The sequence below is a fragment of the Dromiciops gliroides genome, chromosome 4, assembly GCF_019393635.1.
Source record: "Dromiciops gliroides isolate mDroGli1 chromosome 4, mDroGli1.pri, whole genome shotgun sequence".
Taxonomy (NCBI): Eukaryota; Metazoa; Chordata; class Mammalia; order Microbiotheria; family Microbiotheriidae; genus Dromiciops; species Dromiciops gliroides.
Genome location: NC_057864.1, coordinates 227,039,279 through 227,063,733, shown reverse-complemented (window position 1 = coordinate 227,063,733; position 24,455 = coordinate 227,039,279). Strand labels below are relative to the sequence as shown.

The window sequence follows — 24,455 nt, the reverse complement described above, 5'->3', positions numbered from 1 at the left end:
AATAACTATGTTAGATAGAGAAATAAATTGATGGACATCCTTAAGGGTGTGCCACATATTGAAATTCCCAGCTTCACTTAGGTGGAAGCAGGAGAACCAGAAAGAAGTGAGGGGCCCCATCAAAATACACTGGAACTTTCAATGTCAGAAGTCTCTGAGCATAAATGCTTTCCCAAATGAATGCAGGTAGTTTTGTTCAGGGAAATCTTTCTATTACTCCAGGGCAGGGCTATAAGCCTTACTGCATCAATGCATAATGCCACACTGGATTTTCTGAACGTGGAGAGAGCCTTGAATGAGTGTCTCTGTATTCTATTTCTTGCTAGTCTCATCTCCATCCACCACAGGGTACTAGTGTAGGGATATACAAACAGTAGGCGTTCTGCGTTCCTCTCTCCTCCAGTGTGGCTGTCTGAGATAACTTGGTAATTGTTTTACTTAGACTGTGGGCTCAGTTTGGGCAACCGTTCGTGGCGCAGGCTGCCAGAACAGATCACCCAGTTTGTACTCAACCCCCTCGAAGGCCAGATCCGGTTGAGCGGAGGAGAGAGGCTGAACCACCGAGACGGAGATTCCTAGAGAGACCTAGAAGTGACTGGAGCTGCGTGGGCTGGCCACGGATTGGAGAATTCAAGGCTGGGGCTATTGAGTCAAGGCCTCTGCAGGTCCGAAAGCGTGTGTCCCAACACTTCTGTCCTTCCTCGTACCTGCACCGCCAAGGTAAGTGGGCTGGGGGCTGAGGCAGAGGGGGCTCGAGAAGGAAGGCAAGTCAGCTCAGCCACGGACCCGCGGGTACTCCAGACATCGCCCCCGCCAGCTCCTCTGCCTTGGCTGCTGCAGGAAGTTCATATTCGCGGAGAGACAGAAATAGAGAGTTGGGAGAAATCCGGGATTCGGGGACGCTGGTGGGGCTGCCTGCAGCTCCCGCTGCCCCTCCAGAAGCCAGCTAGACTCACATCCTGGGCTCGGTTCTCCTAGGAGGTCGGTGGAGCCTCTGGACGTGGTATGCGCTCTGAGGAATCCTCAGTGACTGCAGGCGCCGAAGTCGGTCGAGCTGCTTTGCTTAAGTGACGTGGCAGCCCACTTTTCCGCGGGGAAACCTCTGGTCTCCTGGACCTTGAAGCTTCCCTCTCGTTGCGTTGTCCTGCTGCTTCATTTCCTCAACATTTTCACAGAACAAAACTGCAACCAAACAAACAAACAAACGAGAGAACCTCTTCTGTGAGTTTATTTCTCAGTAGAACCAGGGCCCGGTAATGTCACGATCTTTTGCCCCAATTTCCCATGATCAGCATATTATTTATCTTTTCTAAAGTTTTACTCTTAGTTTTTAGAACCCAAATTTTCCATTCTAAGCAAGGCAAAATATATAGTACCTATGATTTATTCTTTTTCCCCCCTTTGGCATTGTGTTAAGGTGTTCAAAACCTTTTTCCTCCCACAGCCTTGTCCTACTGTTCTGGCCTGGACAGATCTCTCATTTTTTTAGGCAACCCCATTCCACACTTGGCTTCATACTTAGAAGTTATTCGTATGCACTCGTGTATTCTGTAATTATTTCATGTTAATCTCACCAAGAGATTATAAACTCCTTGAGGGCAAGAATGAGATACTCTATTTTCATTTTATCCCCCCCCCAACACACACACACACACACACAGACTATTTGACAGAAGTGTTAGTATATTTGTTGGTTGGTTGGTTTTGAATTACTTTCCTTTCCTCTGAATTGCTCTGACTGACCCTTATTTTATCAGTTCTAAAGCATCATTTGTCAGTTCGACAAGTTAACAATGATTTCTTGTGCTTTAGGCTGTCGCCTATGCAAAAGGATATACTTGAGTTAAATCTTCCCAAAGTGTAGAACTCAACTGAATAAGCCTTCTGAGCAGTTGAAGCTCAGGATGGCTACTAGATTGATGGAGGCTGTAGCCATGGACAACCAAGTTTCTGAAGAGGAATTGGGACTTTTAACAGTGAAGATAGAGGAGGAAGATTACTCTTTGGACCAGGAATCCAGCTTAAGAGGGGACAAACCCTCTCCTCAGGAAATTTTCCGTCAGCGATTCAGACAGTTCTGCTACCAGGAGACCCCAGGACCACGTGAGGCTCTGAACCAACTCCGGGATCTTTGTCATCAGTGGCTGAGGCCAAAAATGCACACAAAAGAACAAATCCTAGAGTTACTGGTGCTGGAGCAGTTCCTAACCATCCTGCCCAAAGAGGTCCAGTCCTGGGTGAGAGAACACCATCCGCAGAATGGAGAGGAAGTGGTGACTGTATTGGAGGATTTGGAGAGAAAACCTGATGATCCAGGACAGCAGGTGGGAATGTGCTAGGGGAAGATTATGTGCTACATTCAGAGAGCAGGGTTGTGATCTCCAGGTCCAAGCACAGGGAAGCAACACAGCATTAAGAGGAGCACTGAGGCTGGCTGGAGCTATTAGTCTCTGTATCTTTCTTTTTCATTTCCCCCCTCTACTTCATGACCTTGGGGATCGAAAGGAACTGTGGGGTATATTCCCTATGGTGTCATCTTTAAGATGTTATTTATGGTTCCAAGTTCCTCATGAGTACAATCATACCTAATTGTTTCTAGGTCCCAAACTGTGCTTACAGACAGGAGGTCCTTTCAGAGGAGATGGCACATAAGGTACAGGAATCATGGCATGGCAAGCTCCAGACCATGGAGACCCAGGTCAAGTGTGAGTTTCCAGAGCTTCATGCCCTACAAGAGAAAGGTAAGTATTAGAACTTGGAACTTTTGAAGTTTCTAGAAGGTGGGACCCTAATGGACTTTTGAGGCTTCTCAGATGGATTAATTCCCCCTTGATAGGCATATATATTCAGGGATAGATGAAATCATGTTTCTAGGCATATGTAAATAAAGATCAGGATATAAAAAGTCTGCTAAGAGTTGCAACGCATGTTAATTTAAGCTTTTCTCTCCCTTTTTTTTTTTGTTGTTGGGGCAATGAGGGTTAAGTGACTTGCCCAGGGTCACACAGCTAGTAAGTGTCAAGAGTCTGAGGCCACATTTGAATTCAGGTCCTCCTGAATCCAGGGCCAGTGTTTTATCTACGTGTTACCTAGTTGCCCCCCAGGCTTGAACTTTTGGCAGAACATGGATGAAAATTAAATAAAATGAGCACACATATATGAGTTCACATCTGCATTGTTAGGAAAAAACTCCCAAATTAGGGAGAGCACAGTTCCATTCGCATATTTGAGTACTTTTGAGTGGCATTCAAACCGGAACCCTACTTCACTTCATTTTAACCTACTTATTCTGACCCCTCTGATTCTAGACTCTATCATGTTCTCCAGGAAAATCACTTGGAGACTAGAAGAGTAATTTCTATGTTCCCCGATTATCTTTGCAAAAACAGACTTTCAGTAATATATGTATATTATAAATTCAGAAAAAGTAAATGTAATTGAAATGTAGTGGAAATGTCAGTCATGTCTTTTTTTATTATAGAATCATAGATTTAGAGCTGGAAGGAACTTCACAAGTCATCCCCATTTTACAGATGAGGAAGGAGGGGTTAATTGACTTGCTCATGGTCTCACTGAAGTAGTAAGGACTTAAACTCAAGTCCTTTGACTCTAAATTCACCATTCTTTCCATTATACCCTATCACCTTCTCACTAGTAATGTCCAAACTTTTGAAGTTGAGATACTTTAGACTGTTTGACTTAACATTCTCCTTCTTTCTGAAAATTATATATAATATATGTTTAAGAATAAAATTAATTTTATTTTGAGAATTTTGTGAGCTTCCTTGAGGAACACTTTTGAAATGCTACAAAACCAAGGTTAAAAACACAATCTTATCCTATAAGATTTGAGAGTGATGACATTATGGATAATCAATATTTAATGAATGCTTATAGTATTCAGTATATAATGACAGGGGAGGAGGTTAGAAAGCAAAAGAATTGGAAGAAAGTCCCTGTCCTTAAGAAGATGACAGTCTGATTTCAAGAGACTGTCCAACTATGGAACAACTGGAGGACTAATTGACAAAGAAATAAGAATTAATTAATGAAGTACAAATAGTAGAAATAATTGAGTGGTTGTGGGGCAGAGAAATGAGTTGTCAGGCAATGTAATCATAGACAGCTTCTTAGAGGAAGCATTTTTCATTTCAAGATTTAAAGGATGTAATGATTCTTAATTGATGAAGAGGACCGGGTAGCTAATTCCAGGCAGAGTGTCATGTGTTACGGAATAGCAGTATATGACTAATCATCATTGGATCTTATAGTTGAGAGGAAGGTGACCCTCCTCTGCTAAAGTTAACTCATCTACTTCTGTTCTTGATCTTATCCCCTTATATTTCCTGATCTTGCTCTATCAGTTATCCTTTCCCACATCTCCAGTATCTTTCTCTTCACTAATCTCCCTCACCCTACAATCATTTTCAGGTCTCTTCATATCAAAAAAGCAAAAAAAAGTCTTCCCCCAAATCTTGAACTTGCCACCTTTTGTACTGTTGTTTTAGCTCTCCCATCCGTATCACTGTACTCTTTGGAAAGCTGTTTCTTACTTTCACCACCCCCTTCTTAGCCTTGCAATCTTGCTTCTGGCACCACCACTCTTGAAATTGTTCTTTCTGAGATTACTAATGACCTTTTCCTTATCAAAATTCTTTTTTTTCTTGTCTTGTTTCCTTGCCCCCTTCGGCATTTTATTCTGTGTATCATCCCCTCCTTCTGGGCAATGCTTCCTTCCTTGGCTCTTATGATAGCAGTCTTAAGTTCTATGTTTAAAAAAAATTGAGCTTAAAAAACACCAAATCAAATTATTATTGTCGTATACTAAGTAGAGTAGACAAGGAAGATAGTATATGAAAGCATGAGTCTTTATTACTCACAGCTTGTTTTTCAAGTATTTATAATAAACTCAGTATGTTACTTTAAAAGCACTTTTGCTAGTTTGTTTCATTCTGAAATTCTGTTCACTTCTGTACTTTAAAAAGAATGTTTCGGCATAAAAAAAATTAAAAAGCACCAGCCCTGGATTCAGGAGAACCTGAGTTAAAATCCAACCTCAGACACTTGACACTAGTTGTGTGACCCTGGACAAGTCACTTAACCCTCATTGCCCCAACAAAAAAAAAATGCTTCAATGACTCTCTTTAATTTCTTTTCTTTTGGGGGGGACAATAATAGTCTCCCTTCTATTGTTTCCCCAAATTGGAAAAAAAGACAAAAGACAAAAAAAAGACAAAGAAAATCCTTGCAACAAATATTAGTTAACCATAGTAAAGCAAAACAAATTACCATACTGGCCCCATCCAAAAACAAATGTCCATTATCTCTGTCAGATGTACCATCATCTGTTCCCTGAAAGAGTTGTTGGTCATTGCATTGATTAGTCCCTAAATCTTTCAAAATTGTTTGTCTTTAAAATATTGTTTTTGTATAGTTGTATAGTTCTGCTTCTCACTTCACTCTGTATTAGTTCAATAAATGTCTTCCCTGGTTACTCTGAAACCATCCTTTTAATCACTTGTACAATCATATTCCATTATATTCATAATTTGTTCAGATAATCTCTAATTGATGGACACCTCCTCAGTTTCCATTTCTTTGCTAAAACAAATAGATCTGCCGTGAATATTTTTTGTATATATGGGTCTTTTCCCAAAACTCTTTTGTTGATCCCTTTGGGAGTACAGACCTAATAGATATATCACTTGGTGAAAAAGTATATACAATGTAATGACTTTTTCAGCATAGTTCCAAATTGTTTTCCATAAAGCTGGGACAATTTATAGTTAGTTCTGTCAATAATGTATTAGTATGACTGCCTTTTCCACAACCTCTTTCACAGTTCTTATTTTCCTTTTTTGTCATCTTTGTCAGTATTGATAAGTATGAAATGGAATCTCAGAGTTGTTTAGTCATTTCTCTAATTATTGGTTATTTGTAGCATTTTTTCATATGGGTATGAATAGGTTATGAACATAAGCTTGTATTCCTTTGAGAATTTACTGTTTATGTCCCTTTGACCATTTATTGGGAAATGACTCTTGTTCTTATAAATCTTATAAATCTAACCAGTACCTCACAACAAAATCTGATAATTGCAACACTTTTGATGAGACCTTTGTCAAAGAAACTTGCTGCAAAGATATTTTTCCCAGAAAAGGTTTCCCTTTTAATTTTCATTATATTGATTTTATTTGTGAAAATGCTTTTCTGTTTTATGTAATCAGAATTATTTATTTCTGTTATCTTCCGTATTCCTTGTTTATGAATTCTTCCCTTATTCATAGTTGCAAAAGGTATTTCTATTCATACTCCTTTAATTTGTTTATAATGTGACCTTTTATATCTGTCATGTATACATTTGGGGCTTATCTAGGCATATGAATATTTTAGTTGACTACTTAGAATTCTCTTAACAGGACATCATATTCTCAAGAAGGGATAATTTTGCGTCTTTTTTTTGCCTTTGTTTGGTCCCTCTATTTCTCTTTCTTGTCATTTTAGTATAATTAGCCTTTCTCACAATATATCAAATAGTTTTTGACAGATATTGGTTTTAGATAGATATTTAGTTTAGATAAAGATTTGGTTTTAGATAGATATTTTTTACCATATAAAAAAACCATTCCATTTATTTCTATGCTTATTAGTGTTTTTAAAAAATAAAAATGGGTGTTACATTTTGTCTAAAGCTTTTCATCGTTGATTATAATATTGTGATTGTTATTGTTATTAATATGGTATATTATGTTTATAGATAATCAATCTTGATCTCATAAATACCCAACCTGATTGTAGAGTATAATTATCTTAATATATTGTTAAAACTTCTGTGCTAATTTTTATTAAATATTTTTGCATCAATATTCATGAAGAATATTGGCCTATATAGTATACTTTCTATTATTTCTCTTCCTGTGATTTTACTATCAAAATTATATTTGTATCATAGAAAATAGTAGGATCCTTTTTCCTAATTTTTTCAAACAGTTTTTAAAAAATTAGAATGTGTTTTTCTATGTTTATTTGATAGAATTTATTTTTTAAATTCATCTGGACCTGTTTTTTTTTTTTCTTTCTTTGGAGTTCATTTGTGGTTTGTTCAATTTATTTTTTTGATATTGAGTTATAAAAATTTGCTATTTATTCTTTTTGTTTGTTTTTTTGTTTGTTTTTTGAGGGGCTGGGAAATGAGGGTTAAGTGACTTGCCCAGTGTCACACAGCTAGTAAGTATCAAGTGCCTGAAACTGGATTTGAACTCAGATCCTCCCAAGTCCATGGCCGGTGTTTTATCCATGATACTATCTAGCTGCCCCCTTATTTATTCTTTTAATCTGAGTGTTTTACACTAAAGCATTCATCTATTTAATCTGTTATTGGTTTTATTGGCATATGATTGTAATATAAAACTTTTTCATTTTTTGTTAGTTTTTATGTGATTTTTCTTTTTAAACAATTTGTTTACTTGTTTATTTTATCATTTCTTATGGTGCAATAATATTCTATTACATTCATATAGAATTAGTTGTTTAATCATTCCTTTCCCATTTATTTAATTAGTCGCTTCCAATTTTGGGATGCCATGAGAAGAGCTGCTATTAATATTTTTGTATATATAGATCTTTCTCTTCTTTAATCTCTTTGAGGCAGAGCAGGGTCAAACTTTGGGGCATAGTTCCAAAATTCTTTCTAGAATATCTGAACCTCTTCACAGCCTGTTTTCTCATAACCCCTCTAACACTAGATATTTTCCTTATTGATTATCTTTGATAATTTCATAGGTGTAAGGTAGAACTTCCAAGTTGTTTTAATTATAATTTATTTAATTATTAATTATCTAAAGTATTCTTTCATATGTTTGATGGATTTCTGGATTTCTTCTTTTGAAAGCTGTCTGTGGAATGGCTCTTAGTCTTATAAATTTGAATCCATTCTTTATGTATCTTACCTAGCAGACATTTATCAGACAAACTTGCTGCAGATTTTTTCCTGTTTGTGCAAAAACTTTAAAATTTTATATAATAAAAATTGTCCATTTTATCTTATGTGATCCTCCTGATTGCTTGTACGGTCATGAACACTTTCCCTGTCCATAGATCTAATAGGTAATTTCTTTCTTGCCCTTCTCATTTATAATGAGACCTTTTATACCTAAGTCACATATCCATTTCAAGCTTATTTTGGTATATGTTGTAAAGTGTTGGTCTAAACAGTTTCTGCCAGTACTTCATTGGAAAAAAAAACCAACCCTGACTAGCTAACTAACTTTTTAAAATTAGGTTTTAAAAAAATCATTCTTAGTTTTATCAGTCAAATCATGGTTTCCCCCATTTTTTATTGTTAACTAGAAAATCACCAACAAGTATGAACATTTCAAGATAGAAAAGTCAGAAAAAGAGGTTTGTATGTGAAACAGTGCAAGTATTACTTATACATGTGTGTGTATTTGTGAAATTTAACATGATAGTATCAAGATTGCCTTACTTATCTGTTAGCTCATCTGAACTTCCTTCTGCTCTTTTACGTACATTTTTAAATGTTTCATTATTCTTTTCTTTCTCCTTTAAAAGATACATACATAACTTGCCTTTTCTCCGTGCTGTCACAATATCCCTTCCCCCCAAGTTGAGAACAAAGGAAAAAACAAAACCCTTGTTATTAACATATATAGTCAACCAAAACAAACACTACATTGGCCATGTTAAATATACATATATGTGTGTATACATATATATTTTTATATATGTATACATATACACATATGTGCGTATGTATACACATATCTCATTCCATATTCTGTGTCCTTCACTTTGCTATCAGGAGATGGGTAGCATGTTTTATCATTAGTTCTCTAGAATGATGGTTAGTGATTACACTGATCAGAATTCCTAATTCTTTCAAAGTTGTTTGTGTTTGCAGTGTTGTTGTTTAAAATATTTTTCTGTTTCTGTTCACTTCACTCTGTATCAGTTCATACAAATCTTCTGTGAAATCATCCCTTTCATCATTTCTTATAGCACAATAGTGTTCCATTACATTTATGTACCATAACTTATTCAGGCATTCCCCAATTCCTCAGATTTCCATTCTTTGCTACCTCAAAAAGAGGTCTATATCCTTAGTTAAAGTTTATTATGCTTAGGACTTTTAAAATTTATTCTCCTAATTCTCCCTTCTCTTTTCCCTTTTATTTCCCTTTTGAGTGAGATGTATTTCTGTACTGTGTGTGTGTGTGTGTGTGTGTGTGTATACACACAGATAAGAGTGTGAGGTTCAGGGGTCAGCTGCTATTCCACCACCTTTTAATTATATCTACTTGTGCAACTTGATTATGAGATAATTTCCCCTAATCTTCCTTCCCCTCCTACCATTCCCCCCTCCCCCGTCCCTGTCCTTCCCTTCTTTTTCTATTCTAATCTTCAAATCAACACATGACAGAACCACTCTCAAGCCTTGTCTGTGTAGATTTTCTCTAAGACCCTTGATAATGATGTAAGAGGACAGTGCATGCATTATCTCCTCATATTAGAACATAAGAAGTTTATGCTTATTCAGCACTTTATAATGTCTTTGTTTGAATTTACCTTTTTGTGATTCTTTTAACTCAATTATTTTAACTCCAAAGTTTTTCTACACAGCTCTAGTGTTTGAGTCAGGAATGCTTGGAAAAAAGCCTTTTGTTAAGAGTCATTTTTTTCCCTATAGGATTTCATATTTAGTTTGGCTGGCTAAGTTTTTCTTGACTATCTTTTTGCCTTCTGAAATGTTGTATTCTAAACTCTTTGCTGTTTTATAATGGTGGCCGCTAAATCATGCATGAACCTTGGTGAAAGAATTCTTTCTTTCTTGGCTGCTTGCAGTGTTTTTTCTTTGACCTGGAAGCTCTAGATTTTTGGCTGTCAAAACTTCCTTGTCTCAGTTGCCCATAGTCATCCACCATCCAAGGATCTGAGAGTGCCTGGTGGTCTTCATGCCTGTTTTGTACTCAGGTGATCAAGAAATTATGTCAACTGTCCTTAGTACTAGAGACAGCCAAGTCTCAAGGATAGTATCAATACCTATCAAGGAGAAAATAGCCTAACATAAATTGGGCAGAGGTCAGGATATCATTCCTACCACACTCAAAGTCTTCTGGAGGACCTTCTACCACTTAAATGACCTTAATACTATTATTGTTCAGCCCTGACCTAAGACATTAAAAAAGCTGGATATAGACACTTACATGGGGCAGCTAGGTGGTTCAGTGGGAGCATGGGGCCTAGAATTAGGAAAATCTGAGTTCAAATATGACCTCAGACACTTACTGGTTGTGTGACCTGGGCAAGTCACTTCATCCCTATTTGTCTCAGTTCTTCATCTGTAAAATGGGGACTCACTGGAAAAAGAAAAGGCAAATCACTCCTGTATTTTGCCAAAACAAAAAAGCCACCAAAAAACCATGGATAATGGGGTCATGAAGAATTGGACATGACTGAACAACTGAAAAGGGAGGAAAAGGAAAACTGAAACAGAAACATCAAAAACAAAATAATGCCACAGCTCCCCAAAGGAATGACTGAATCTGTGAGAATCCTAGGAATAATTGAGTCTAGTCTAAATTATTAACTCTAGGTGGTAGATGATGCTTTGCATTTGTAGTTCACAGTGTAAAAGGTGTAATTAAAAAATGTGATCATAAGCAGGAGCAGCACTGGAGATCCCAGGATGGGGTAAAGCAAACATGCTGACACTTCCTGCATAGTCATTGATCCTCATCAAAGGTCAGGATAATTGCCCAGGAGAAAATTGTATGAATACACACTTAATTGTCCTTGGCCCAGCAACCAACATCTTCCTTCCCCTGGCTAACTCCAAGGGGAAATAAAAAAATCTTCATTCTAACTGTAGGACTCCTCCCTCCCTCTTCTCTTGGAGAACAGTTAGACACTTTCACTCCCTCCTTGTTGCCAGAAAGCAGTCTCCCTTTCAAAACTCCCACCCCTTGTCCCTCTAAGCCCTCCTTGTGGAGGAGTTCTACAATGATAACTGGGTATTACATTGACAGCAATGTGGAGTTTAGTCAATTGCACATTACAGTAAGCAATGGGCTACAGTGCGCCTGCTTCTTACCATTGCATATCCTATTGCTCACTCTTTTGCCACTGAACCCCTCTGCTCTTCACTGTTACTGGGGCCCATGCCTCTGCTCACTGAATATTTATACCCACCACCATGCCAGATGCTCCTAACAAATGATCACGCTATCCATGTTGGTATCCAATGACCCTTAGGCCAACCCAACTTGGGCCTTGTATCTGTGACAGGTGCCAATGGGACTTGTGTCTCTGCTTCCTGGCATCTCCAAAAGACTCTAAAATCATACCAGGGCTTTGGTTCCCCTTTTTGTTGGTAGTAATCCTCTCAAATATAAGAAATTCTCCCTATTGCCAGTGGATCCCCACTGAGGGGATTAGTTCTAAGCAAAACAAACTCTAAGGATATAGGCCTCTTATTGAGGTAGCAAAGAATGGACCTCTGAGGAACTCATAAATTGGGGGATAGCTGAATAAGTTATTGTATATAAATGTGATGGAATACTATTGTGTTATAAGAAATGATGAAAGGGATGGTTTCAGAGAAGGCTTATATGAACTGATGCAGAGTGAAGTGAACAGAATCAGGAAAATAATTTAAATGACAATATAGTAAATACAAACAACTTTGAAAGAGTTAGGACTCCTGATCAGTGTAAGAGACATTTTTAGTTTCATGTATAATTATCTCCTTATGTTTTGCAATGTATGTGGAAATGTTCATTTTATTCGGTGTTTTTTAAGTTTATTATTTTAAAAATCAAACCAGACACAACTGGCACATGCCTGTAATACCAGTTACCAGAGAGGCTGAGCCTGGCAGATCTCTTGAGCTCACGGTTCTGAGCCAGGAAGGCGTCGGCCCATATCTTTCCTACAAACCTGCTCTTTTAACTTGTCTTTGCCATTTCTATATATTTTGCTATTGTATTAAATTTATACATACCAAAAAAAGCAAGAGATTTATGGTTTCATATATCATTCACCTCTGTACTTAGAAATGTTCAAGATTGTTGATGTTTATCAAATTCACAATCATTTTTTAAAAATTTATGTGTGTATATATATATATTTGCCAATTACATGTAAAAGCAATTGTTAACATTCTTTTTAACAAGTTTTGAGTTCCAAATTCTCTTCCACCCTCCCTCCTCTCCACTTCCTGCTCAGCGAGAAGGCAAGCAATCTGATATAAATTATACGTGTTGCTATTGTCCATGTCAGACGTTGTAAAAAAACCCAAACCCCAAAATAAAGAAAATACCAAAAAGTATGCTTTGATCTGCACTCAAGTTCCATCAGTTATTTTTCTGGAAGTGGATAGCATTTTTTTTTATCATGAATCCTTTGGAATTGTCTTGAATCATTGTATTGCTGAGACTAGCTAAGTTATTCACATTCCATCATCATACAGTATTGCTGTTACTGTGTACAATGTTGTTCTGGTTCTGCTCACTTTACTTTGTATCAGTTTGTATAAATCTTTCCAGATTTTTCTAAAATTATCCTGCTCATCATTTCTTATAGCACAGTAGTATTTCATCACAATCATATACCACAACCTTTGCCACCATAAAAAGAGCTGCTATCAAGTATTTTTGTAGTTATAGGTCCTTTTACTTTTTTAGTGATTTGAAATTTTAATAGTGATATTTCTGGGTCAAAGGGTATGCATATTTTTATAGCACTTTGGGCATTGTTCCAAATTGCTTTCCAGAATGGTTGGATCAGTTTACAACTGCACCAACAGCATTGTCCCAGTTTTCCCATATCCCATCCTTTTGTTACAGTAGCTAATCTGATTGTGAAGTATACTTCAGAGTTGTTTTAATTTGTATGTCTCTAATCAAAAGTGATTTAGAGCATTTTTTCATATGACTATATAGAGCTTTGATTTCTTCCTCTGAAAACTGCCTGTTTATATCCTTTGACAATTTATCAATTGGGGAATGGTTTATATTCTTATAAATTTTACTCAGTTCTTTATATATTTGAGGAATGAGGCCTGTATCGGAAAAATTTGCTGTAAAAATTTCCCCTCAGTTTTCTGCTTTCTTTCTAATCTTGATTGTATTGGTTTGTTTGTTCAGAACATTTTAAATTTGACGTAATCAAAATTACCCCTTTTACATCTAGTAATGCTCTCTACCATGCTCCCCTAATTTGCTTATTATGTCACCCTTTATGTCTAAATCGTGTACCCATTTTGACCTTACCTTGGTATATAGTGTGAGATGCCCAATCCTATTTTCACACTTATTCCATCTTTTTTCAGTGTTGCTAACTTATTCTCCTGTGTCCTATGCCATATTGGTTCAGGGAGAATTGTCATAATCCTTGTATTCCACTAAAACTAAAAATGATGATAACTAACTTTAAAACTTGCAGAGTGCTTTATCTCACTTGATCCTCACAAATAACCCTGAGAGGTTCTGTTTTTATTCCTATTTTACAGATGAAGAAACTAAGGTTAAGTGTCTGAAGACAGATTTGAACTTGGGTCTTCTTGACTCCAAGTCCAGCTCTACCCACTATGTCACCTAGCTGCTTTTCAGACCTTCCCCTCTTCCACCAACATTTGGAAACATTTCCTAGTTTGAAGTTCACTCCAGCTGTTTCTATCATCCAGTCCAGATGTGTTAACCTCTAAGTTACCCTTCCTCCCCAGTTGTTTTTTTTTTGGTACCAGGATCACACTCTTTCTTTCCAACACAACCCCTCATACATGAGAAACTGCACCTTGCACTCCTTATTTATTTATTTATTCATTCATTCATTTGTTTGTTTATTTGTTTTTGTTATAATAGGTTCTAACATTTATTTAATTTTTTCCAGTTACATGTAAGGTTAGTTTTCAACATTCATTTTCATAAGATTTAGAGTTCCAAATTTTTCTCCTTCCCTCCCTCTTTTTCCTCCCCCCTCCACAAGACAGCAACCAGGTTATATAAGTACAATCCACAAGTACTCTTTTTATCAGTTCTTTCTATGGGGGTGGATAGTAAGCTTCGTCATTAGTTCCCTGGGATCATCTTGGATCATTGCATCGCTGAGAGTAGTTAAGTCATTCACAATTGCTCATTGAACAATACTGCTGTCACTATGCATAATGTCCTCCCAACTCTGCTCACTTCACTATACATCAGTTCATGAGTATTTCCAGGTTTTCCTGGGATCATCCTTTTTGTCATTTCCTATAGTACAATACCATTCCACCACAGCTTCTTCAGTCATTCCTCCACAAAGTCATTCACCACAAAGAATTGCTATAAATATGTTTTGTACAATTTCCCCCCTTTTCTCTTTTTCATGATTACTATTGTTAACTGTTTCCCTTCCATCCTATTCTCTTCCCCATGATATTTATTCTATTATCCATCTTCTTTCATCCTATCCCTCTTCAAAAGGGATTTGCTTCTGTCTGTCCCCTCCCCCAATCTGCCCTTCCTTCTTTTGCCCCTCTTTCTTTATCCCCTTCCCCTCCTATTTTCCTGCAGGATTAGAGAGATTATTCCACCCAGTTGAGTGTGTATGTCATTCCCTCCTTGAGCCAATTCTGATGAGACTGAGGTCTTTGAGCCAATTCTGATGAGTGTTAGGCTCATTTACTGCCCAGATCAAATAGATTACTCCACCCAGTTGGGTGTGTGTGTGTTAGTCCCTCCTTGGGGCAACTCTGATGAGTTTAAGGTCTTTGAGCCTTTTCTGATGAGTGTAAAATTCATTTACTGCCCTGCCCCTCCCCCATCTCTTCCCTCACTCCATAAGCCCTTTCCTGCTTCTTTCATGTAGGATTTCTCCTCTACCCTTTCTCCTCCCCCAGTGCATTCCTCTCATCCCTCAAATTAACCCTAAAGATGTCATCATGGGGCAGCAAGCTGACACAGTGGACAGAGCATCCACCCTGGACCCAGGGGGATCCCAGCCAAAACCTGGCCTCAGACACAAGACAGTCACCCACTGCATGACCCCAGATGTCCCCCAACTCCAATTATTTATGGTTCTCTAGGGTCTTGTATTTGAAAGTCAAATTTGCCATTCAGTTCAGGTCTTTTCATCACAAATACCTGAAAGTCATCTTTTTCATTAAAGTCCCATTTTTTCCTCTGAAAGATTATGCTGAGTTTTGCTGGGTAGGTGATTCTTGGTTGTAATCCCAATTCCTTTGCCCTCTGTAATATCATATTCCATGCCCTCTGGTCCTTTAATATAGAAGCTGCTAGATCTTGTGCTATCCTGACTGGGGCTCCACAGTACTTGAATTCTTTCTTTTTGGCAGCTTGCAATATTTTCTCCTTGACCTGAGAGCTCTGAAATTTGGCTATAATATTCCTAGGAGTTTTCCTTTTGGTATCTCTTTCTGGAGGTGATTGGTGGATTCCTTCAATTTCTATTTTACCTTCTGCTTCTAGAATTTCAGGGCAATTTTCCCTGACAATTTCTTGGAAGATGATGTCTAAACTCTTTCCTTGATCATGGTTTTCAGGTAGACCAATAATTTTCAGATTATCTCTCCTGGACCTATTTTCCAGGTCAGCAGTTTTTCCCAGAAGATATTTCACGTTGCCCTCTATTTTTTTTATTCATTTGGATTTGCTTTATTGTATCTTGGTTTCTCATAAAGTCACTAGCTTCCATTTGTTCAATCCTAATTCTTAAGCAATTATTTTCATTGGAAAGTTTTTGTACCTCCTTTTCCATTTGGCCAATTTGACTTTTCAAGCTGTTGACATTTTTCTCATGTCTTTCCTGCATCACCCTCATTTCTCTTTCCATTTTTTCTTCTACCTCTCTAACTGTATCTTCAAAGGCCTTTTTGAGCACCTCTGTGGCCTGAAGCCAATTCATTTTTTCTTGGAAGCTTTAGATATAGGGGCCCTGACATTGACATCTTCCTCCGAGGGTACACCTTGATCTTCCTTGTCACTGAGAAACTTTCTATGGTCCTCACCCTTCTCTGTCTGCTCATCTTTCCTTTCTTTTACTTGACTTTTAGCTCCTTAAAGTGGGGTACTGTTTCCAGGCTGCAGTATCCCAAGCTTCAGAAGTCCCAGGTGGTATGATTTGAGGAGGATCAGGTTCTTCACTTCCCTGATCTGTAGATGACCCCAGACCAACTTGCTAATCAACCAGCTTTGTGTGTTGTGGTTGTCAGCTCTGATGCACCTGTACCCCTCCCCCACCTGATCCACTGCTACTCAAGCCTACCTCCTGGTTCCCAGCAGAGGTGAAAAACCCAAGTTCTGCCTCAGCACCAGCATAGACCCCTATAGTCTCCCCCCTGCCAAAGGCTCAGCCCTCTCACCAGACTGTGAGCTTAGTTCCAGATGACACTGGTGCTTCAGCTGATTCAGAGGCTTTGGGAGTCTCCTTCTCTGGTGAAGCCTTCCTGGGACTGGATCTGTGTCAGGGTGACTGTGGGGTTGGGCTCCACTCCTGTCTCAGCACAGCAACTCCCTCTTTCTGACCTTCCAAGCCGTCCTTGGTTAGAAGATGATTTCAGCACATTCTTCTGTGGGTTTTGTTGCTCCAGGCATTGCCCTATGGCATTTTTTTTCGATGTTTTTTAGAGCGATCATGTCATGAGTTTGAGAGCTCACTGCCTTTCCTCTGCCATCTTGGCTCTGCCCCGGAAGTCTCCACACCTTGCACTCTTAGTTCATCAATGTTCTCAATTCACATGACCTAGAGCTTTACTTTACCTTAGCCCACGGGGATAGTCATACCAAAGATCTTATGATTCTAGCATTTCCATGATTTTGAACTTAAAATTTCTCATTCTAATCATAATTTCCTATCCTATATTTCTCCCTCTGCCTTACTCCTCCTAAAACTCTTTTTTGTCATGGACTTGACCTCTGGTCATGCCATTTCTCCCTACTTTCCTTTACTTCTTCCTGCTCTGGCTACACTCTCCTTCCTTTATTGTTTTAATCTTACATTTGAATGGTTCAGTTATACATTATCCTCCACCATTAATTCTCTTGTCCCTTCATCCTGACACCATTTATGGCCTTTAAATCCTGGATGACCCCTTGTACGCTTGCTACCATGTTGACTGAATTCACTACAGATTTATATTATCTAATTTAAATTGGGCCACCAGTGCTATATATTAATACTTTTATTCTTCCTTGACGAATTCTTCCTGTTCCATTCCTCCTTGGCTGTTCAAATATTCTTTTCTTTCTTAAACTTGTGCCTTCCCCAAAGCCTTGAACAGTTGTATTTCTTTACTGAGAAAACAGACCATCTGCAATGAATTCTCTCTTTTCTACTACTTATATCACAACTCCTTTATGTTTTCACCTGTCCTTTCCTCCTTCCTTACTGTCTCTGAGGAAGAGGTGACCCTTCATGCCAAGACAAGCTTCCTTCCATTTTTCTTGTGCCCTCATTCCTGTGTCCTCTAGGACTTTGACTCATCTGTATTTTCTTGCTGTCTCTGTCTTGACCTCCCTCTCTCCTTCTCTCTCCCAATTGATCTCTTGAACTCCAGTTATACACCATGAGTTGCTTCAAAGTGCAGATAGCATCAAAAACTGAACATATCAGAAATTAATCTCACCTTGCCTGATAAACCTACCTCATGTCCAAACTCCTTTATTTCTATTGAAGGCACTGATATCTTCCTAGTTATAAACCAACTTTGATTTGTAATTTTAGAATCCTAGTTGACTCCTTTCCCTTATCTCTTATATCCAGTAACTGTATATAAGCCATGTTGATTCTACCTCCACATACCTCCCATCTAGAATCCCAAAATCTAGAGTTAGAAGGGACTTCAGCCTTCAAATACTCCAAGACATGCCCAAAAAGGAATTTTCACTATAATGTACTTGGCAAATTGTTACCTAGGCTCTTACTGAGGAAGTCCATTTCGTTTATGGATAGTTCTTATTGTTTGGAAGTTTTTCCCAACAGGCAGCCTAACTTTTTCTCTCATAATTTTCACCCACTGCTCTTGGTTCTACACTTTGAGATCATACAGGACAAATCTTAAACCTCCTTGCAGTACAGTACTGTGTATTTGATTTTTTTGTATCCTTAGCCCTTAGCATGGTGCCCTGCACATAGCAAATGCTAAAATAAATGTTTATTGATTGACTTCTTCAATAGTTGGCTCTTTGTATTTTTGAGTCAATGATTTCTTGAATTGGCTGTAATGGCTTCTCTGAACCTGCTTTCCATTAGACTAAATATTCTTAGTTCTTTCAAACAATTCTCCTGTGGTAAGGATATTTGCATTCCTATTGAAAGAGATTTGGGGCAGCTAGGTAGTACAGTGGATAGAGCACCAGGTCTGGAATCAGAAAGCTCTGACTTCAATTTTGGCCCCAAATACTAGCTGTGTGACGCTGGGGAAGTAATTTAACCTCTCCCTTAGTTTCCTCATCTATAAAATGAGGATAATAAGAACATTTATCTCTCAGGATTGTTGTGAAGATCAAATGAGAATAGTGACTTGAGGTATCAAATGAGTTAACAGTGACTCGAAGATCAAATGAGATAACAGCTTAGAACAGTAACTGTATATTAGATGCTATATAAATGCTTATTCCCTTCCCCTCCTTTCCTCCTCTTAATACAGCTCTAGTCTGTTAGCTTTTTTTGGCTGCCAGGTCACATTTCCAAAGATACAAAGATTAGAATAAAATAGTGACTTTTCTCAAAATGCTTACATTCCACTGGTGAGGTATAACATGAACACAAATATAGTTACAAAGAAAGTTGAAAAGAGTGAAAGTATTGTCGATTGAGGGATCAGGAATGAGGTGGATCTTAAGTTGAGCCTTGAAGAAAGACAAGGATTCTGAAAGATGTATAGGTAAGGAGGGAATACATGGCAGTCATGGAGAAAGTGTCTGCTATCTGGAGGAATGTATGGAGGAAAGAGAATGGAGTGTTAAATTTAGGGAATTTAATTAGTTGTTCAGTTTGGCTAGAATGTAAAGTGAATGAGAGGACAAAGTATGAAATAAGCCTCCAAGGTTGTGAATGACTATTTAGAAAGATGATTGGTATATAGGTGATGATAGAAAAACTTAGATGGTGATCCTAAGAGGTGAAGTATCATATTTGAGGAATTTCAAGTAGTTGGAACTTAAGGGTGTGTGGAGGGGAGTAAAGTATGAAAAGAATGGAAAGGTAGGAATGGGTCAGGTTATGAAGAGTTTTAGATGCTAAATAGAGGAATTTATATTGAATACTAGAGGAAATAGGTAGTTACTAGAGCTTATTGAGCAGGTGAGTGATGTGGTCAATCCAACCCAATTCAACAAACATTTATTAAGTGCCTACTATGTACCAGACACTGTGCTAGGCGCTGGGGATACAATTGATAAAAAGACAGGGCCTTCTCTCAAGGAGCTTACACTCTAATAGAAGGGAGACAAACAAAAGTAAGAAGGAAATTAGGGGATATGGGGAGAGACATCAGGAGGTACTGGTGCAGGGCATCTTGTTCCGTGGAGTTGAAACCAGGCAGCACAACAGAAAAAAAATGGTCAGAGGTATAATGTAGAAAAATCACCTTGGAAACTGACTGGAGGATGGGTGAAAATGAGATCATTGAGAAGGCTAATAATGTATTAGTCCAGGTGAGAGATGATAAGATCTTGAACCAGAGTTGTGACTGTTAATGGAGAAAGGAGTGTGTACAAGAAAGGTATTGTGAAGGTAGGAATGATAAGCTTTGCAACAGATTGGCTATATGGAGTGAAGGGTAATCAAGGATGACACTAAAGCAGTGAATGTGGGTGACTGGGAGGGTCATCCCATCTGAGATGTTTAGGGGGTGGTTTTTGAGTTGGTGATGTGTGACTAACTTAGGAGGGAGACCAGGGCTGGATAGATAGATCTGGGAATCATCCTCATTAGAGGTGATCATTGAACCCATGGTAGCTGATATGATCATCAAGTGAGATAGTATAAAGTAAAAAGAGAAGAAAGCCCAGGATAGAGCCTTGGGTGACACTCATTAGTGGGCATGACATGGATAAACAATCAACAAATGAGAAGGAGAACCAGCTGTATCAGAAAAACCTAAAAGGGGGCAACTAGGTGGCACAGTAGATAAAGCACCAGCCCTGGATTCAGGAGGACCTGAGTTCAAATATGATCTCAGATACTTGACACTTACTAGTTATATGACCCTGAGCACTTCACTTAACCCTCATTGCCCTGCCCCCCCCCAAAACAGAGTTGCCCTCAATATTATGTAAACATAACATTGAATGTAAGATAAACTTATAAAAAACCTAGAGAGCAAAGCAGACTATATTAGCGATTGATATATTGTATGATTTATAAATACTATAAAATTTTAGAGTTTCTGTGGACTGAAATAATCAGCAAAGGGCACATGGAGGACATAGGACTTGAAACTGGGCCTTGAATTACATATAAGATTTATGGTGGATAGTAATGGAAAGTTCATTCCAGGAAGGGAGGTTCGGGATAAAGTGTCAGACAAAACCAAAACAGTTTCTGCCCTCAAGATGCTTACATTCTACTGGAGGATATAATATATACACAGATAAGTAAATCCAGTATATATACAAGAAGTGCAATTTTCATTGCTATGTAGTTTACATATACATTTTTAAAGAAACTTCTGTAATTTCTGTTGCAACTTTTTAAAACCTTAGGTACTTACATTTATGTAAGAGTAAATTTCAGACCCCACTCACCCCCTTTGGGCAATATCTTCATAGAAACACAGTTATTACTTTGGGGAATAAAACATTTTCTTATTGTGTCCTAGAGTTTGAAGGCTCATGATGCTTATTTTATCCACAGATGGTTCATTTATTGATTCAGCAATTATTTATGATTATCTTCTATGTCTAAGTCTCTCTGCTAGGTGTTTGGGGAATAGTGATATGTATATGACAGACATTGTCCCTTTCCTCAGCAACCTCAAATCTCATAAAGGAAATAAGACATTTATACAAGTAGCTATAATATAAAGTAACATGTCCTCAGTGCCATAAGAGTGGTGTAAAAGGTACAATATATAAGTTCAGAAAAAAGGAGAAAGTTGCCCATTTCCAGCATAGAAGAATGATAATATTTACATGTCATATTTTTTTTCCAGTTAATGACACCAAGTCCAAGTTAATTGCTGAGGAGAAATATTCAGAAGAAATGGAACCACAAAGAAAGATATCTGATAGTCTCAGCTGTGAGATTTCCCAGGTCCTACAGTATGGAGAAACCTGTGGACATGATGAAAAGTTAAAAACACAGCAGGGAAACCCTATAAGAGAGAGACGACATAAATGTGATGAGTGTGGGAAAAGCTTCACTCAAAGTTCGGATCTTATTAGACACTGGAGAGTCCACACTGGAGAGAAACCCTATGAATGTAATCAATGTGGGAAAGCTTTTAGCCAGAGTACAGGTCTTATTCTACATCAGAGAATCCATAGTGGAGAGAAACCTTACAAATGTAATGAGTGTGGGAAAGCCTTTAGTCACAATTCACATCTTATTAGACATTGGAGAATACATAGTGGGGAGAAACCTTATGAATGTGATGAATGTGGGAAAGCCTTCAGTAAGAGGTCAGGTCTCACTGAACATCAAAGAATCCACAGTGGAGAGAGACCCTACAAATGCAAAGCATGTGGGAAAGCTTTCTGTAGGAAAAGTGACCTTGCTGAACATCAGATGATACATACAGGGGAGAAAGCCTATCGATGTGATGAGTGTGGAAAAGCCTTCTTTCACAAGTCAAGTCTTATTCGACATCAAAGAATTCATACTGGGGAGAAACCTTATAAATGTGATGAATGTGGAAAAGCCTTTAGAGAAACATCAGTCCTCATTGAGCACCAAAGAATTCACACTGGTGAAAAACCATATAAATGTGATCATTGTGCAAAAGCTTTTAGAAAGAAGTCACGACTTATTGGACATCAGAGAAGTCACACTGGAGTGAGACCATATAAATGTAAAGAATGTGGGAAAGCTTTCAGTGGCAATGCTGGCCTTATTGAACATCATAGAATTCATACTGGGGAGAAACCATATAAATGTGGTAAATGTGGTAAAGACTTTAGAAAGAGGTCTGGTCTTATTGAACATCAGAGAATTCACACTGGAGTAAGACCCTATAAATGTAAAGAATGTGGAAAAGCCTTCCGTGGTAACACTGTCCTTACTGAACATCAGAGAATCCATACTGGTGAAAAACCCCACAAATGTATTAAGTGTGGAAAAGCCTTCATAAAAAAATCAGGTCTTACTGAACATCAGAGAAGTCACACTGGAGAAAGACCCTACAAGTGTAAAGAATGTGGGAAAGCCTTTAGTGGGAGTACAGGACTTATCCAACATCAGAGAATCCACACTGGGGAGAAAGCATTTCAGTGTGATGTGTGTGGCAAAGAATTTATTTGGCGATCAAGTCTTATTCAGCATCAGAGAATACACACTGGAGAGAAACCTTTTCAGTGTGATGTGTGTGGTAAAGAGTTCCTTTGGAGGTCAAGCCTTATTCAACATCAGAGAATTCACAATGTAGAAAAACCCATTTCCATATAGAATGAAGGAAGTCTTTTATTAATTTTATTTAAAAAATATTTTTTTTTGCGGGGCAATAGGGATTAAGTGACTTGCCCAGGGTCACACAGCTAGTAAGTGTCAAGTGTCTGAGGCCAGATTTGAACTCAGGTCTTCCTGAATCCAGGGCCACTGCTTTATCCACTGTGCCATTTGGCTGCCCCTGAACTATTATTTGTTTGTTTGTTTTTTTCTGGGCAACGAGGGTTAAGTGGTTTGCCCAGGATCACACAGCTAGTAAGTGTCAAGCATCTGAGACCGGATTTGAACTCAGGTCCTCCTGAATCCAGGGACGGTGCTTTATCCACTGCGCCACCTAGCTGCCCCTGAACCATTAATTATTAATCAGGAATTGTTCATCATCTGAGAAACCACATGTGAAAATAGACTCAAGATAATTAGGACTCTATTTTGAAAAGATTCAGTCCAAGAAATAGGATCAAAGTCTAAGAAATCATAAAGAATTTTGATATGGTAAATATGGGTTTAAAGGAAGCACTATATTGTATGGGAGTAAAAATTCATTACCCCAAGAAAATGATATGTAGTAATAAATATAAATTAGCCCAAGTAGGACTTAGATGAATTATTAGGATACTAAAACTAGAAATGTTTAGAGATCTAACCTTGCCTTTCCTCACAACAGAGTCTCACACATTAGTGACAATCAGAGATAGAATACAAGGCTGAACTTGTCTGTATTGTTTTAGTATTTAGAGTGGTGTACTAATTACTTGGGACAAAGTAAAATAAACATACTAACATACAATAAACCTTACAACTTTTTATATTTTAAAAAATTTAATATGCATTGTGTTCTCATTTTGTTAGTAAATTTTTTTTACATGGTGGTGACATTTGAGTTTACAAAATTTTGACAAACGTTCTTTAATTGATCATCATAAAACTATACTTTTATCATCCTGGATATTAAGTATACCTTTGATGACCAATCCATTTTTCCAAGTCTAACCGGGATATAGCCCAGAGATTTTTTTTCAGTCATAATGATTATTATTATATTGAGAAAAAAATTGTGTGACTTGGTAATCAAGATATGGACCTTTTGTAATTGACATCTTTTAATAGAGTCACCACTAGGTTTTATTACAACTAAAAAAGTACAATATATTCCAAAAAACACCAATAATAAACCCCAATTAGTCATGGGAATTTATTATATAGGAGAATATCAGATATTTATCTTTTGTTTTATAGCATTAACACTTCATGATAATAATCAGAAAATATACATTTTTAAATGATAGTCAAAAGAAAAGAATAATTACATATATTATAGATTACAGAACTGTGATTTGTATTTAAGCAAAGCGGCACAAAAAAGCTGTTTTTCTGTATTCACAATGAGTGAACGTGGTATTTTCTGTGTAAAACAGCAGCAACTGAAATCTAATCAAGTACCTTACAATAAAAAAAAGAGGAATATGAGAAATTATATTTCGGGTGGATACCATGTCTGGTTGTAAACCTATTTTAAAATATTTCCTCTTTCCATATATATATATATATATATGGAATATATGTATACACACATATATACATACATATAATGTATGTATACACATACATATACATATATACATATAATGTGTATATTTTATTGCCATTATATCTCTGCTGGTTTAACATAATATACTAAATAGTTATCTGCATTTATTTTGGTTTCTAAAAAAATATATTGAAATAGCTACTGCAGCTTTCAAGTAATCACTATTAACACTGAAAGCTTCATTCTGAAAACATAAAGCAGTAAGTAGTAGTGAATAGTGATTGTTTTGTCTTCTCCATACAGT

The 24,455-nt window shown here is 37.5% G+C and overlaps 1 protein-coding gene across 1 annotated transcript in view; it reads left to right on the top strand.

The window, feature by feature from the left end:
* The first annotated feature begins 600 nt into the window (after window positions 1–600).
* Window positions 601–24,455, top strand: part of LOC122754874 — a 71,891-nt gene continuing 48,036 nt past the window's right edge. Inside the window, exons 1-4 of the mRNA XM_044003313.1 lie at window positions 601–1,221; window positions 1,813–2,324; window positions 2,600–2,741; window positions 21,173–22,616. Of these exons, the coding sequence (XP_043859248.1) occupies window positions 1,905–2,324; window positions 2,600–2,741; window positions 21,173–22,616 (2,006 nt within the window). The 5' untranslated portion in view covers window positions 601–1,221; window positions 1,813–1,904. The remainder of the gene's footprint in view (window positions 1,222–1,812; window positions 2,325–2,599; window positions 2,742–21,172; window positions 22,617–24,455) is intronic.